Here is an 18,130-nt window from a genome sequence, read left to right as displayed (position 1 = left end):
CTCCAATGAATATACATGAATCTTTCCTCTGGTGAGAGCTGCTGGCTGTAGGCTGCACATGCAAGATGGAGAGACAGAGCTATGAGTCTGGGGGTGTCCAGTGCTGAGCCAACAGTCATGCACATTTAAACCATTGATATCTACTCTGCAGTATACAATGCAAGACACAGTGCCAGAAATTATGAGCAGGAAAGACACTCAGATGCCATTATGATCATTAGGGTTTTTTTAACACGCTGGCAGCACGTTAGGTTCTGAGAATAAATTAAGGGAACAATTACATAATCAGTCTTAGCCTCCATTCCTGCTATAAAGATACTACTGGAAACAGTTCTACATGATGCTCTTATGCAATCAAAGGCCGCTTAAAAAAACATTAAAAAAAAACTCTCAAAAGTACTTATCCTGGCATCTGAGAATAACATTTGCGAAAAGAACTGCTGATGAAAAAAATGGAGAGACAAGTGGAGGAGACTAAAAAAGCCATTCTTTAGCACAACAGCAATACACATCAGTATGGAGCTTATTATTAACTTTTGTAATCTTTCCCTTCAATAATCGTAACGATAAAAACGGGGGGAGAAAAACAGGACTACTGACTGCATCAAGGTTTGGGGATTTTAACCTTGTTTTAAAACTGTGATATTATTAATTTGCCTACACGCTCAGATAGTCAGGTTCCCTGGCATGGCAAACTGGGCCCTCTGTCTTCTAGCTCTTTCTGCGTCTCCCATCTCAACACACGTGGTATTTCCTCCCATGCCTTATCATCCATCATGCTAAAAGACTTGCCGTACCCCCACCTTAAAGCCCTCTGCTGTTCCATACCTCTGTCCTTTGCATGCTATTTCTTCTGCCTGCTGTGCCCTCCAGGTACATTTAGTGAACTCGTATTTATTCTTCAAAACCTAGCTCAGAAGTCACCTCCCCAGGAGGCATTTCCTCCTCCTTCACTGAGTTACTCATCCCCTCTTTGGCGCTAAATCCGTTCCTTACTTCCACTTTCAGGAGTGCACTGATCACAAATGCTGCTAATCATTTGCTACCGTCTTCTTCCAAACAGTGAGTCCAAAGGTTTAGCACATGGCAGCCCCTCCATAAATGCAGTCTGGGCAACGCTGTGCTTCACAGCAGCACCTGAGTACCTGTCCCCGGGAGGACAAGACTGGCCGGCTGTTCATTCCACACAGATTCATGTCTAGAGTGGCTGACAGGACCAAAGCGACATCCCCAGCCTCAAATGCCAGCAAGGTCGCCTTTGTATGACTTCAGGCAGCTTACTAACTCTTCTGAGCCTCAGTTTCCTCATGTAAAAAAATGGGATAAAATTAGTAACTATCTTATTGGAATGCTGTAAAGTGTAAATGAGTCCATATGGGAGATGCGGCAAATAATATTACCTGCATGGCAAATAATACACATACTCAATAAATACCAGGGATGCCAAAAAAATGTGTACACATGACTTGTATTCATCTTTTGTTATAGGTATGTATTGAGTTTTACAATTTTAATACAGTTTTTCTCCTTTTTAAAAATGTATATATATTTTTTTGGTACCCTCTGTATTAACTGTTTTTACTGGGGGCCACCTTCTGGAGCTAAGTTTTACCAGCCTAGTATTTAGATCGAGAACCTCTTTGGACCTCTGTGCTAAAATACACAGGCCTGCTCAGACATGACAGGCTGTGCTCTTAAGGACAACTGAAGAATGACACATGTGGCCTGTTAACAAAGAGGTAGCACGCACTCAGAGGTGTCGCTCCTATCTCAAAGGAGATGTTTCTCATAGACACCACAGACCCAAGTCTTGGTCATTGCTGCAAGGACAGGGTGTTGCATGCAGGGGGCCGCCAAGGCCTGAAGGCCAAGGGTTAAATAAATGAGCACACCACGCTGCCAAACACCAGCCTGGCTCCCTGGGCTCTCACTCTGGGAGACCAGCAACAGAGCTGACGTCGCAATGGCCATGTCAATTTGCTTAGGCAGACATAATAATAGCTAATATTTATTAAGTAGCGATTAGGTGCCACATTCTAAATGCTTTACCTAAGGGGGCACGAGCAAGTAAGTCACATGCCGAAAGTGACAAACTAGCTGGTATGACTGACCATGGATTAGAACCAATGCTTTCCACCACTATGTGCCTTGATGCTTTGCTCATCTCTAAGACTTAGAAAAGTCTGCTCCTGTGGGTTTGACTGGGTACCCATGGACTTCTTGGCATCCAAGCAGTCTGCCTTCACCCAGGTTTTCGAGGGTGGCTTTCCAGTGTGGCCTATAAGTCACCAGGCCAAGCATGGGGTGGGGCCAGAGGGTGACCAATCACAACAGCCCTGCCATTAGCGCTGCTGGAGCCATGGGCGAGCCTCTCCTTCCGCTCTGCTTAGCTGGGCTCCTTTCCTGATGGAAGGATAGGTCATCTTCCACCACCCCTGCTATCCACCCAGGAGAAAGGCCTGGAACTACTCATTCCCCATGTCACTGGACATCCACGTCTTCTGCAACACAGAGGAAGGAATGTGTTAAACACACTCAGCTGGCTTTAGCATAATGAAGCTTCTTCGTTATGTAGTGCTAATGTGTCTTTCTCCCCATACACCAAACTTATTTGGACATTGTTAATAGAACAAGAAAATGAGAGGATATAAATGCATGTGAAATGGAGGCATTCTTTCCCAAGTTTCAACCACAATGTACCTATTAGTAAATCAGCTGCACTGTTCTGCTAAATTAGTGCTGCACTGTGTGGTCCTCACCACTTAGGTCCAGGAGAGGCTGACAGCAGGAACGTCATTCAGAAAAAAACCCATGTTATTCTAGTGCATAGGTCAAATTTAGCAACTATGAATACGGAATGTTTCCCAACAATTCTAGCAGGGCTGGTGCTTCTCTGGCTGGCCATTCACAGGCTGCTGGAGCGGGGAGGAGGTCAGTAAGGAGCACCACATCTGGGTCCTTTCCTTCCATTCTTCTGTTCAGCCGACCCAGAGCCTCTCACTTTCTGCAGGGACCAGAAGAGACATCCAGAGCAGAGACCCGCATAGCAGCTCTGCAACAGGTTTGCAGCAGTTCAAGCCCTGAGGAACTGGAAATAGTCAACAGAGCTCCCAAGAACACATCCTACGTAGTTTCCTGAAGTACTTCTGGAATCTGGGAGGGACTTGAGGTCTTAGCCAGAGCAGGCAAATTATCAACAAGTGGTAAGCTCTCTTCTCTGTTTCCTACACTGGCAACTTTGAGCAGTGTGAATCTAAAGACACCCCCTGCACACACACTATGTCCAGAACCTGGAGGGTTCATGTGAATTTGCAGCTTTGCTCTTTATAAGTGTCAGGCAATGCCCGTCATGCTGGAGATAAGCATGGAAGGAAATCAGGTTCGTTTGCCTCCTCCGAGTACTTGTGTATTTGTGAAAGAATTAAATCAGATGCAGTGAAGAATGATGTTAGACGGCCATCCTCCATTTCCAATGGGCTTCGAAAAGTGAGCACCTCCATGTCTTCACTTCTAGCCTGTAGCTATCTTCTTTTATGCCCACACGGAATACAAAAAGCCCACATAATTTTCCCCATCTGTGACATATAACGCTTTACTTGGAGTCAAGCTGACCAGAAAGCATTACACACAAGATTATGACTTCAAAAGAGAAATTAACTCCAGAGAGACGGGTCTTTAAGGAATTAAAGACCACATTTCCATACACAAACATCTGTCAGAGGGAGAAAAAAAATAACAAAAGAAAAAGTTCCCGAGTGCTGCAGCCCACATGGGCAGAGCTCCCTCTAGATACACAATGTTTTCCAAACCCTTCCAGGAAGCACTGAGCGTGTCCTGCAGCTGGAACACTGTCTAACTTTCTTCTTCATGTAGCTTCATTTCCGTGCTTAGGAAAATGTTTCTGGTATGAGGGAACTTGCAGCTTCAGGCCACAAAACTTCCACTTCGTGGGTGAGATGCTGGAGTCTTCAGAACAGCCAGGAAATGCACAAGGGCCCCCACAGTTGCCAGTGAGCCATGGGCCACTTTCATTGAATCTGTTTTCAACCCCTCAATGCAGTGCTGACAACGTCTGAAGTGGCAGTCTCCAACGCCATCCGGGATGCTTAAGTATTCCCTCTTACGCCAAAAACTGGCTTCTTGTTCTATTTCCAGAACCCTGAGGAGTCTCTGTTGGCTGTGAGAAGGTTCAAACTGTTCCAGGTGGAATATTCCATTAGGGCAGAAATAGTCTCTTTAGCACATGAAAACAAGCAACCAGCTTCCAAAGTTAGAGTGAAGAAAATCACATTCACAAGAATGGTGGCTGAGTATAGTGATGCATGAACATAGCGAGGTGTCCGTGGCCCAGGGGTGTCCACGGCCCAGGGGGCCACATAAGGTACTGGGCATACATGTAGAAATGCACTCTCAGATTCTGTAGTTCATTTCCAACACACCCAAGAAGCAGGAAAGAACACACTTAAAAATACCAGTATTGTGGGTTGAATTGTGTTCCCCAAAAAGACATGTTGAAGTACTAACCCCCAGAACCTGTGAATGTGGCCTTAAGTATGGTCTTTGCAGATGTAACCAAGTTAGGATGAGGTCATACTGGATTAGGGTGGGCCTTAGATCCAATGACTCTATGACTGGATTGAATAAGGAGAGATCTGGACATACCCAGACACACACAGAGGGAAGAAGGCCATGTGATGACAGAGGCAGGGGCTGGACTGATGTGGACAAATGGATGCCAAGGATTGTCGGCAGCCACCAGAAGCTGGAAGAAGCTAGGGAGGATCATGCCCTAGAGCCTTCAGAGGGCACGTGGGCCCCGCAGGCACCTTGGTTTCTGACTTCTGGCCTCTAGAACTGTGAAGGGATACATTTTTGTTTTAAGCTACCGGTTTGTGAAACTTTATAGGGCAGCCCTGGGAAATGAACATGGCTGGCATTTGGTCACTTTCTTCCCAGTGTTGCTCAGTGCCACACATCACCTGCTCAGAAGTCTCCTGCGCACTGTGCTACGTTCGCTGGTGCAGAAACAATAATACTACAGTTCAGGGAGCTGGGAGGAGGGGAGGAGCCTATGGACAACAGGGACCCAGAAGCCTGAGCGAGGGGTGGGGCTGGGGCCTGGGGCATGCGCTTGGGATCTGGGTCAGGTCCTGGAGGAGGAGCAAGATTCCAACAAGTGAGAACAGGGCCTGGAGAGCCCAGGATGAAGGGAAACACGACCAACACAGTGATGAGCGAGGCCACATAGGACGTCGGAGTGAGGGGACTTGGGGGACACGGGGCTGGCACAAATCAGGTAGGAAAATGCATCTGAAGATCTACACTAAGTAGCCCACAAATACAAGATGGTGGTATTATCATCATTTGGGGTGTTGGTCTTATCATGACTGCTCATACTACTACCATGCCCATGGCCACTTCCATGACTGCTAATATTGTTAAGTTGGCAGCGCAGGCCTTCACTGCCTTATCCTAGGTGTGCCTTATCCTACAATGCAGGGGGCGGTGGAAGATTTCTGAGAAACAAGTTATATGATCTTCCTGTCTTCCTCCCTCCCACAAATATTTTCTGAGTGCTTACTCTATGCCGGATATCGTGCTGGTGCCGGGGATCTGATGATGAACAGCACAGGCAAGGGCTCCATCCTTACAAAGACTATGGTTGGTTGGGAGATATTGACACAGGGGTGTGACTGCCCTGGAGCAGTAGAGGGCGCTACAGAGCACATCAGAGGGACAAACAACCTTGCCCGAGGGAGGCAAGGTGGGCTTCCTGGAGAGAGTGACAGCTAGGCTGAGACAGGAGGGACACATGGCAATCAGGCTACTAGTAAAAGATATTCTGGCACAGGGCTTGGTATGAGTCAAGGCTGGGAGAAGGAAGAGCAGAAGGCCTATATGAGAAACTGAGCATGCAATAAAAGTCTCCCCTGACCGCCACTTGCCTGGCCCACCAGGCTCTCCACACCCCTGTCAATCACTCTGACCAGCACCCACGGCACTCACAGCTCAGGCTGGGAGGCTGTTTTCTAGAACACCCACACTGACTTGTACACTTACTAAGAGTTAGTTATGTACGTCTCCAACCTGTTTACACCAGTTGTCCTTGTTACTTCTTCTTATCCCTGTTCACAAAATGACTGCACAAGCTAATGAATTGTGGAAAAAACAAAAGGAGAAATGTTGGTTCTATAAAAAACAAACAAACAATGCTGAATGCTTTAAAAAATACTCAAACAAAGCAAGTCACCAAAAAAATTTTTGCATTTGTGGTATGGGCGAGACATCCATGAAAGATAAGAAAAAAAAAATTCTAAAAATCCAAAAGGATTTTGCCCTTAGATTCTTGGGTCACTTTAAAGAAGTCCCATCTGGGCATGTCAGCAGTGGGTGGGTATGACGATGTGTGAGGTTGACACCACAAGACAGACCCCAATCTGTGGGAACCCTACGCAAAGAAAAGTCCTGGCATAAAAACGACAAAACTGCTGAATGAATGATCACCAATATGCCTTAAATTAAAGCACAATGTTTAAGCTACATATGTAATTTTTGTGGGTATTTCTTCCAGCATTTACTAACCTCTTCCCTTAACCAAGCAATTACTGTAAATAATTCAGCATAGCTGGAGGGTGGCGGGGGGGGGGGATGGAGGACTGGAAGAAACCAGTGAGGCTGGCAGGCCAGCTCCTGAAAGACCCCCTGAACCTGTGGGGGAGTTGGTCCTGGGAAACGGGAGGCCTAGGATGAGACAAGAGGGTGATGGTGACTGAAGCTGGTGTGGATGAGCTACCCTGATAAAGAATGAAGGGAGAAGAGAGGAGGAACCAGGAGAGCAAAGCCCGTAACTGCAGTGAGTGAGAATAAGGGCGTGTGTGGGAGTTCGCTGGGGCTTCCATAACAACGTACCACATGCTAAACGGCCTCCATGTAGAAATGGACTGTCTCGGTTCTGGAGGCCAGAAGCCCGAGTTCAAGGTGGCGACAGGACGGTGCTCCCTCAGATGAAGGCACTAGGGCGGGATCTGTTCTGGGCCTCTTTCCCAGCTTCTGGTAGCTCCGTGGCTTGTGACAACATAACACCAACCTTCACGTGGCCACATGACATTCTCCCCGTGTGTGTGTGTGTGTATGTGTGTGTGTGTGAGCGCAAATTTCTCCTTTTCATAAAGACACAGGTCATATTACATTAGGGGCCCACCTCGCTCCAGGACAATCTCATCTTAACTAATTACATCTGCAATGACTCTATTTCCAAATAAGGTCCCATGCTGAGGTACAGAGGACTGGGACTCAGCATAAAAGTTTTGAGGGAACACAAGCTAACCCAGAGCAGGGAAACAGGAGGACACCCAGCTGAGCATGGTGTCACGGAAGTCAGGAGGTCCCCTCTTGAGCCCTCTCCTACTTGTTCTTCCAGGACAGCACAGGTAGCTGTGTCCTGCCGTGTGGCCCAGGCCCCAAGCTGTCTGCCAGCTGTAATTACTGTTTTCTTCTCAGAAAGCTGCTGCAGATCACTGGGGAGGACCAAGGTCTGGTTTCCTCCAGGCTCCCAGGTCCTCTCACCAAGCAGAGAATTGAAACAGAACTGCCAAGGAAAGGTTCTATCCAACCCCTAGACCGTTCCTCTGCGACTTGCTTAATTTCTTGTATGTCAAACTGGTTGAAAAGAGGCAACCAGCACTTTCAATCTGCAAGCTTTGCAGCAGCATACATATGCACATGAGAAACACCAAGCACAGTTGCTCATGACTGAAAATAATTTTTCTCAAAAGCCTCCTGCAGAGTGAAAGAAAAAGCCAGCATAACCTCCACACTTCCTAAAGAGGTACAAATAATAAAACCTTACTAAACCCTAATGTGTGGTGCTGACCCCGTGCTGGCCCCAGGGCACAGACATTCGCACCTCCCAGGGGTTGGTCTGCAAGCCCAGCTCCTCCCTTCCTCCCGCCACTCACAGCACCAGGGAAGAACTAAGAGCAAGTCAGTGCGGTCAGTCATATTTGAGAGCAGCTCTGGGGGACCTTTCGGGGGCATGATAGGCTGGACCTGGAGTCTGAGTGAGGTTTGGGGATTATTAAAGGCTCCTTTAGTCTATACACTCACTGTCCCTCAGGACTGAGGTTTCACTGACAATTGGCTATAAACACTGATGATGATAGAGATTAAGAAAGACATTCCCCGCCAGCCTCCTGCTGCTGGGGGGATGTGGGTTTTAGTCTTCTAATGAAGAACAAAAGTTCTGAGAGGGAAAAGCGTGCTTGGGAAGAGGTGGATGTTGCAAGGACCCTCACAGGAGATGGTCACCATCTATCAAATTGCATGGACTCATTTAAGGGAGCAAAGGCAATGACATTTTTCATCCTTCAAGAAGGCCAGTTTCAGAACTGGTAACTAGCTGTTTTATTTTTTGAAACATGCTACTTCCTCCAACTCATTTTTCAAACTAAACTAGGCTGACAGATTGGAACTGATGAGATCACAAACAACGTCTTAATTTAGTTATTACCCATCCCCCTTATCCCCCAAATTTTCAGCATAAAAAGGAAAGGCTACAACTTGACTTCAGTTACTGCACTTTTCACTTCTTACTTGAAAAAGCAGATCAAGGGTGCCAAAAATCTTTTTTATATATTTTTAAGTTTTCCCAGTGAGTTCACACTTTAAAGAGAAAACACTCTAGCTCACTTGTTTGTCTGCTCCCATCCCAAATCCTTTTAAATCTCTTTGAAAATTCCTCCCGAGGAACGCCCAGCCCACTCACTGCAAAGAACATTTCTCTGCCTGTTCCGAATGAAATGATTCTCAAAGCAGACCTGGAAATGGGCATTTCCAGTACACATGGCAGCCATTACTTGTATATAATACACACATTCGGAATTAAGGTGACTTCCCAAGGATGACAAATAACACCCACGAACTGCATGCCTGAGGGACGGTGACACCCACATTCTTCAGTCCTCAAGCACAGACTCTCCTCCACCTTCCATTATGATGACACAGTTCTCTACCTGGCCAACGATTACTCTCAGCTGGCACTAGCTAACCTCGTCATGTTTATCATGTTCAAGGGTGTATCTTATCCCTGAGGACTGAGATGTGTCTTTGCGTTTGGCTAACTTCCTCTCTCCCCCCAGCACACAGTGGGACTTTCGGTGGAGACGCAGAGGAGAGAGAAAGGTGACTGGCTCTCCTCTACTAACGAAGCAGCAACCACCCTGCTCACAGGATGTTCGAGGGCCCATTCCAGACACTGTGCCTGGGGCCACTGGTCACCTCTCTTTTGTGACAGTTTGCTCATACATTGCTCATAAAAAACATGAACAGTTTTTTACAGACCTCAAGTTATCTTTGAAATTCATAGCAAAATTAATTCACTTTGAGAAGACAGTGCACAACACACACAGTCTAATTTTCTATAAGAATAAGGTTACCAAAAAAAACAAAAAGGCTGAATGCTTGCCCTTGATTTTTGGTTGGCCTGAGTGCTCCTGTTCAAAAGCAAGGTCACACCAGGCCGCTGCTCAGCACGTTCCATGGTTCTCACCCCACTCACAATAAAAGCGACATCTTCACAATTTACCCTCCTGGTGTAATGGTGACCCTGTATCTTCTATTTTTGAAATTTAAACCTCTGATTTATAATTTGATTTGACAGTGGTTTGGCTTGGGACTTTTTGAAAGTTTTTTTTTCCTTGCTTCCCTCTCCTCCCCCAAACCTTGATGACTCTGTTTACTGTGCATTTACTATGCACAGCAGTTCCAAGGGTTCTGTTTACCCCAGACCAGTGTGCACATCTGTCCTGGTAACTTGGGAGAATGTTTTTGCATCTGTAGGGGATTCACTCCTGACCCTGGGGCTGACCAGCCTCTCGGAAACACTTTTTCCTGGAGCTGCCTGGCCAACTTCTCCTTGCTTTGCTCTGCCCCTCCTTGCGTGCCTATAAAACCGTTGGGCGGTATGAAGAGAGCAAAGCAGTCTTGGTGACAGGGAGTCCACAGTCTTCTCTTAACGCTGGCATTTTGGAATAAAACCTATTTTTCTTTCCACCAACGTTGGCTCTCAAGTTTTGGCTTTGGTGCAGCAAGCGGCCGGACCTTTTGCACAGTAACACTAGGCCTCGATCTCCTTCGTCTCTCTCCCTCTCTCTCTAAGTCATCCACACGGGCTTTCCTACAGCTCTTCAGGCTCAGCAACTCTGCAGTTGCTGTTCCATCCACCCCGAACATTCTTCTCCACTGAGATAGCACAGGGCTGGCTCCCTCATCTCCTTCTCACCTTCCTTATCTCCGCTCAAAGGTATCCCCATCTTTAAAGCCTTGGCCGACCACAGGCCCTGCTCCCAAACCCCCAGCCGCTCAGCTGCTTCACAGCACACCTATCTCATCTCTGACAGGATCAATTCTCTTGTGTATCATCTGCCTGTAACCCCTCGAAGCAGGATCTTTGTCTGCTGTATTCACAGATATACCCCATCACTTAAAACAGTGCCAGCACAGAGCAGGTGTCAGTACCTAGGTGCTGAATGGACCAAACCTTGGGTATTACTTCATTCTCTGCAGTGAAGGAACCATTTTATTAAGGCGCCTTCTACGGGATGCACATGTCTCCTTCCACAAAAAATGGCGGCTTATGCATAGGTGTTTCAATGAAGGGAGACAGGACATGTGGCTGTTCCCACTTGCTATATGTCATCCATCATGCCCTGCATGGGAAAAGGGATTGGAAAATCCGAGTCTACCGCAAAGAGGCCATTCCAATACTAATCCAATGTCTTAAAAGGTGACACTCGTGCTGAGTGAAACACGACAAATGGGACTGACCCCGGCTGGGTACAAAAGTGATACATTTCTGTGATGCTATCCTTCTATTCGGACATGCTCAATTAGCTCACTCTGTAGTTACATCTCATTCTTAGCCTCTAAGGACACATGCTGTTAATCTAAACTCCAAGATATTTTTTCCCATGAGCTCCTGAGAAGTCTCTGTCATGTACTGTGAATCATTTATTCCTGCTAACTTCCGTCTCGGTGCACTGTGCCTTGCAGTTCCAGCTGTTGAAGTACTGAGGCTTGGTTCTCCTCTGTAACACATTCTCCTCCTCTCCCTGCTGCTTTTGGTTTTCCACAAGCCCAGCAAGGCTTACTGGCCTTCACTCCAAGGGAGTGGTACCATGTGCTAGTTTCCTTATACTCCCCTTCAGGCTAACAGCCATCAGCGAACAACTCTCAGCTGCCTGCAGGCTCGCCTGCCTTGCCACCACCCAGCCCACAGTTCCCCATTCGATCCACTGGCTGTAAGAGGAGCAGCTTAACATTCTGCTGACACCAAGTGTCATGTCTACGGCAGTCCCCTAATTTACTAACCTAGTTATTCCATCAATAAGGAGATGAAGTTAACTTACCATGACTTTTTCTCAGTGAAGTCATATTGACTGTTAGCAAACTCTGCTCTTTTCTAAAAGCACCCAAACCATCTGTTGCTCAATCCATTCCAGAACTCAGCCAGCAGTCCACTCTGGGTTTGCTAGTCTGATTATGAGAAATTACCCTCTGCTACCACCTCAGTTTCTTTCCGACTTTTTGAAGGCAACATTTGCCTAGCATTCAACTTAAAACTTCTTTTATTCTCCATGGTGTTTTAATGATCAATTGTTCTGAATTCTTTCTATTCCCCGGGATCTGGTCCCAAAGACTGAAACTCATTTAAAAGGATTCTCCTTATAGGGCCGGCCAAGTGGCTCAGTTTGTTAAGAGGGCGCTCAAGAGTGTGAGCTCTGAGCAACAGGGTAGCCGGTTCAATTCCTGGCCCGAGCTGAGCTGCCGCTGAGCTGCCAACAGGTGGCAGAATGGCTCAGCTTAAAAAATAAAAAGGCCTCTCCATTCATTTATTCTACAAACACTAATTGAGTGCCTACTGTGTGCCCAGCACATTGCTTTGTTTGGTCTACATTTCACAGTTCTACTTGTTAAAGAAACTAAAACTAGGCCAGCAGCTGACATCTAATCCTTTGCCCCATCAACCCCATGAATTTACCCTCCCTTCCCTCCTTCTGAGCACGGTTTTAAAAGCCCCATGGCTATCACTGACATTTTATTTTATTGTGACAAAATATATATAACATAAAATATACCATTAACCATTTTAAGTGTACAATTCAATGTCATTAAGTACACACACAAGGTTGTGCAACCATCACTGTTATCTATTTCCAAAAAATATCCATTGCCCCAAGCAGTAACTCTGCAACCATTTAGCAATAACTCCCTTTACCCTCCAGCCCCGGGTAACTCTGATCTACTTTCTGTCTCTGTGGATTTACCTAGTCTGGATATTTTGTATAAATGGAGTCATACACTATGTGGCTTTTTGTGTCTGGCTTAATTCAATCAGCATACTGTTTTCAAGGTTCATACACATTGTAGCACATATCAGCACTTCATCCCTTGTTATGGCTGAGTAATATTCCTATGTATTTACATAGCACATTTTGTTCATTCATCTGCTGATGGACACTTGGGTTGTTTCCACCTTTTGGCTACTGTGAATAATGCTACTATGAACATTTGTTACAAGTATCTGTTTGAGTTCCTCTTTTCAATTATTTTAGGCATATTCCTGGTGGTGGGATTGCTGGGTCATATGGGAATTTTATGTTTAACTTTGTGAGGCATTGCCGAACTATTTTCCACAATTATTGCACCACTTTACATCCCCACCAGCAATGTACAAAGGTTCCAAGTTTCTTTCCTTTATTCATTCTTTAGTTTATTCTGGACTTGAGTCTTCCTCACAGTATTCTTACGTGTTTGCCTCTCTTTCATCAGTCTTTGGCCTTTAGCTAATGATTTTTAAAAATCAGAATTCAATAGTTTTCTCAAAATTCACCACAACATGCTGTCTTACAGTGTACGGATTTTTAATCTCCCACCCTTCCCTTCAGTTATGAGAAGCAACTTTGGAATCTGATGCCTGGATCTATATTCCACCTCTACCCCAGTCCCCTTTCTTGCTAAATGTTCCAGTTTCTTCCTTTGTAAATTGGGATGAGGAATGTTTTAGTTTCCTATGGCTGCGGTAACAGACTACCACAAGTTCAGTGACTTAAAACAACCTGCGTTTCTTCTCTTGTAGTTCTGGAGGTCAGAAGTCTGAAATGGGTTTCCTAGGGCTAAAGTCAAGGTGTTGGCAGAGCTGGTTCCCAGCGGAGGCTGTAATGGAGAATCACTTTCTTGTGTTTTCTGGCTTCTCGGGGCTGCTGCGTTCCTTGGCTCATAGCCCCTTTCTCCATCTTCAAAGCCAGTAACGGACAGTTGAGTCTTTCTCACAATGTATCACGCTGACACTGACTCTTCCACTTTTAAGGACCCTTATGTTGAATGGAGACCACCCAGATAATCCAGGATAATCTTGCTATTTTAAGGATAGCTGATCAGCAATCTCAACTCCCATCTGTCACCTTAATTCTCCATGACCATATAACCTAACATATTCACAGGTCTTGGAGATATGACAGGGACTTCTTTGGGTGGGGCAGGGGGCCATTATTCTGACTAACACAATAGTAACAATTCCCTGATAAGGTTATTTCAAGGATTATGTGTATTTCTAAATTCTTTCCATTTTTCTAGATTTAGTCCTAAAGATTGAAACTCATTAAAAGGTCTTTCCACTCATTTATTTACTCAACAAACATCCATTGACTTAAATTAATGAAAGAAAGCTGATCAAGAATTTAGAGCCTGGCACCCATGATCACTTGATGATATTCATAATTTTATAATCCCTTTTGGCAGTATGGTAACAGCTACAAGAATCCATTTCTTAGTTTGAACTTTCTGAAATCTGTCTTCCTAAAATCTAGTCAAGCATTGTTTTCTTTCCCAACTACCAAGTCCAACAGGACTTCCCCATCACCAGTCTGTCTCTGTGGTAAGGCAGAAGAAGAACTGGAGTGTGGCAGCTCCTGTCACCCCTTTCCCTACCTGCTAGAAGATGCAACACCCAGCAGGGCCAGTAAAGAACTCATCACACCGTCTGGTTCGAACAGTGGAGCAGACGCTTCCATTGCTGGGTCTGTCAACTGTGTCCAGGCTCCATCCTTAGCTCCACCTGGACCAGGGGTCTGCAGCATGACTCCAGAACACACTCGGCTTGGTTCTTTGCACTTTAGCCACGCACAAAGCCTTCTAGCAGGTCCCTAATCCAGCCTCACAGAATTCACTGATTTCAGACAGATGAAGGTGATTTTTACTTCAAGGAGACTCCATCTTTCATCAGAGCCAAACCTTCTAGTGTGGTTCACATGCCAGCTGGGACTTGTCTAATGTCAGAGAAAGAACTTTGTGAGCACGGAGCCACCCAAGGCCCCAAGCTCTAGTTCTAAGCAGCTATCCTGATATTACTGATCATGAGGTCGACTTGGGTGTTTTGCTTTGTCAATAACACAAGTATTGTCTTTTATTACCATATTTGGTGCTCAGTTTCTATTATCTTTTCCCCTATCTTAAAATTTAACACTCACAGTCAGGTCAGACAAGGAGTCTCAAGACAGACGCTCCCCTCTCATCCTGTCAGCTGCACTCCTTGCTGAGACAGGAGCCCAAATCATCCTGGATGCTAGGCTCCTGCCACACGCCAGTGGGCTTGGGGATGGAGGCACCGCAACACCAGAGTCTTCAGAGCCAACAGCAAGCAGGCCCCAGGTCTGGCCTGCGGTCTGAGAGGCTGGTCTGTGCTGATCAGAAGTCACAAGGAGACTCGGGAGCTGGGCACAGCGTTTGGGCAGAAGTAGGGGCCGGAGCAGGGACCGAAACCGCCCAGGCTTGGGGAGCCTGTTGTGAGACTTGGGGCTGTGCAGGCTCCTTTTCAGTCTCTCTTCCCTGGGTGTCAGGATAGGCGAACGCTCCAGTAACAGGCCATTGTGTTTCCAGTCCAGGCCTTCAAGGTCTTTATGAAGACCTCCAGCCTTTTCTGTAACACTTCATTCCTCCCCGACACAGGCAGGCAAACCTGAGGCGGGTGCTCCTCTTGTGCGCTGTTGTATATGTCCCTGTACACCCGAAGCGGGGGAACCAGTGACCCCTCCCCAGCCTCGGCACCAGCCCCTCCCTTCTGAGCAGGAGGATCTCAGCTCAGGACCCCTCCCACCCACCACTGCTGGACTGGAGCTTAGCCACGTGTCCCAAGCAACCCTCCATCAGGACAGTCTCACGCCTGCTGCCCAGCGGCAATGGGGGCAATTCTCCTTTCCTTTCTCGAAAGGCTGGGTCACATCCTCCCATTCATCAGCTCGTGGCCACAATTTCCTTCTGTCACCTCAGAAATCCTCCTTTCTTCCTGGTATCCTCCCGGATTCTTTCTTTCATCTAAGAACAGCCTGCTCATAAACCAGAGCGGGGGAAGGAGAGCACCCCCAGTCCTTTCGTCTTTCTTTGGCACAGGAAAAGCAGTTCTCACCTGGGCAGTTACAACTGGCCATCTCACAGCCTCCTGCCTGTGGTTCCCACAACAGCTCCAAGAGCTTGCTTTCCTGTCCTAAATTCCAGTTCTCAGATCTTCAGATAAGCTAACAGTCTCTCCTGGCTCCCTCTGAAAGTTCCCCAGCAAAACTGCATGCTTTCGGACAGTTTATATTGTTTCTGGGTCAAGGGCGCGCCGAGGAAGGTAGCTTCATGATGTACACCAGCAATCCAGTTAGTCCAAATCTTTTATTCACTACATCCTCTCACTACTGAACCATGCCAGGTGATTATCTGACGTAGTTATCTTTGACAGCACCAGGATGTGGGGAATACTATTAATGTGGCCCATTCATTTGGCTTTGTCATTGATTTTATTTAGGAATTAACGGCTTTCTATGCTTATCTTATGGTTAAAGAGATTATGGAAACAAACACAAATGTAAATAAATGATGAACAATTATGGTAAAAATGGCATGAGTAAGGTTTGGATTTGGTAATTAAGAGCCATAAAAGACAAGAAAAACAGTGGTTAAATGAATGAAGCACAATAATTGTAACAGTGAGAGTAAGGAGGAGAGAGAGAGAGGCATTCAGAATATTTTATTTAACAGATGATAGTTGGGAACGTTTTAACAAAAGCTCTGTACTTAAAATAGAAATATATACTGACTATGTAAAAATTATTTGATGAGAGAGCTCAATTTTGCTATTCCGAAATCACTGTATAGCCATAGAATTGTTCCCTGTGCAACTAAGGTTTTAAAATTGTGCATAAACTTCAAGAAAACAAGTCTTTAAAAATTGTAGTTGTTAGTGTATTATTCACGTTGTATAGTGTGTTTTACACCAAATTACAGTAACACTCGGCCTTAATCATTCCATGAGTCTGACGACGTTTTAGCAATTTTCAGTTGGTATAGATTAGAGTACTAGTGGCCTTCTGTAATTCAGGAGCTCAAACAATATGGTCTCTGAGCAGGACCTCTGCTCTGGGATGGGTCTACAACTCCCCCATTCAAGGGAACCCACTATCCAGGTCACAAGTCAGTGGGGAGGGGTTGTCTCTAAGGAGTATAGAGGGGTAAGAGCATCAGGAAACCCCAAGAAATCTTGGAGCTCTGCTCCAGCGCCACCCTCAGGCTGCCATGAATGGACTTAGCTATTCAATCACAAACGTGCCAGCCATAATGACTCTGCTCTATTTGTCACTAGGATAGTTTTAATATCAAGGTCATATAAATTTCAACTGCGACAATTTTCATTTAAACAGCACTTTCCAAAAGAGCAACTGAAGAGCTGGTGAAACACGTGCTCCAGATGTCAGCAGCAGGGGAATCTGAATTAGTGCCCAAGAGAATCTGCTGGCAAAGTCATGACGCTACTTTCCTAAAAGTCTTCAAAGCTAGCACCAAAACCAAGTGCATCTGGTGGGACATTTATTGACCAAAGCACACAGCCCCGGTGAAAAAAGAAAACAATACCCAACAAAGCAGAAAAACGGGGGGGGGGGGAGCCCAAAACAAAACTCAACTGTTTTTCTGTTCAAAGTTTTCTATAAAAATATATTTGAGTACTATTAAAAATTCAGTTTGTGGTTAATCTAAAAAATCTCACCAGGCCTGTGGTCAGTCTTAGGGAGCATTATTTCCTGTAGACTTCTCTGGATGATTCTGATGGGAGTGGGGTGGAACTAGTCTATTTGGGAAGGTTACAAGAGATCCTGTTCATCTTAACAGCATGGGCTTCACGAGGCTGAGGTCTGGTCATTCAAACAGTCCCATCCTCCCTTCCCCACTGGACTCACGCCTTTCTACAACTGGGAGCCTGGCAAGCAGCTCGTTAATGTAGTACCTGCCATTCCTGGTGTCGTGTTGCCGCATATTCTTGATAAAATGAATCTTCTTGAAGTTCTTTGGCCTGGGCGAACCTGAGAGAGTTCGACATCTGAAAAATAACGTTATTTCAAAAACACAGTCAGTAGCCCGCTGGACAGCTGAGACATCTCTACACAAAGACAGGAAGGAAAGACCAGACAAATGGTTTGAGTCACCCCAAGGATAACGAGGACAATATGGCTGGAAGCAAGGAAGCTTGAAAAAAAACCCCAATGACAGACAACTTCCTTGATAATACTGATAATAATTTATATGGGTCTCTGAAAAGCCAGCTAATGAAAACTATTGTCCTCAGTTACAATAACATAACCTATGCAGATTCCAAAGACATTATTCTTTCTTGTCATCTTAAAAAGAATCCTCCTATATCAACACAGGTAATGAGAACAAAAAACTGTATATTTAAAGGATTTAGAAAATGGTAAATTCAAAGGACTTAAAGAGGAAAAACACTGGAAAATTCAGTTTAAAAGCAACCCCGAATCATTTTTCTTCTGTAGCAGGGCTCTGGCCTGACACATCTAGATAGCTGCTTCAGTTCTCCACTTGGCTAAGCCTGGAAGTCACAGCTTTACTTTGAATGAGAATCAGCGACTGAGCTAGTGACTGTTTCTTTTCTTTTTAAAATAGATTTTAAATAAATATTTGTGGAACAAAATGACTTTGATTCAAATTATTTTTTTCTGGAATATATAACATGTGCTTGCACTACAGGACTGACAGAACAGACCACAGGATGAAAAGATCTTATCTGTGTATATTTTTTTTT

The 18,130-nt window shown here is 45.5% G+C and overlaps 1 protein-coding gene across 3 annotated transcripts in view; it reads right to left on the bottom strand.

Moving 5' to 3' along the window:
* CABLES1 (Cdk5 and Abl enzyme substrate 1) overlaps positions 1 to 18,130 on the bottom strand; it is a 117,040-nt gene that overhangs the window by 37,626 nt on the left and 61,284 nt on the right. For all 3 annotated transcript variants that reach the window (XM_019653889.1, XM_019653888.1, XM_019653887.1), the window contains exon 3: positions 17,318 to 17,410. In XM_019653889.1, the coding sequence (XP_019509434.1) occupies positions 17,318 to 17,410 (93 nt within the window). The remainder of the gene's footprint in view (positions 1 to 17,317; positions 17,411 to 18,130) is intronic.

The sequence above is a fragment of the Hipposideros armiger genome, unplaced genomic scaffold, assembly GCF_001890085.2.
Source record: "Hipposideros armiger isolate ML-2016 unplaced genomic scaffold, ASM189008v1 scaffold_209, whole genome shotgun sequence".
Taxonomy (NCBI): Eukaryota; Metazoa; Chordata; class Mammalia; order Chiroptera; family Hipposideridae; genus Hipposideros; species Hipposideros armiger.
Note: the sequence above shows the minus strand (reverse complement) of the source record. Positions and strands in the feature narration are given on the sequence as shown.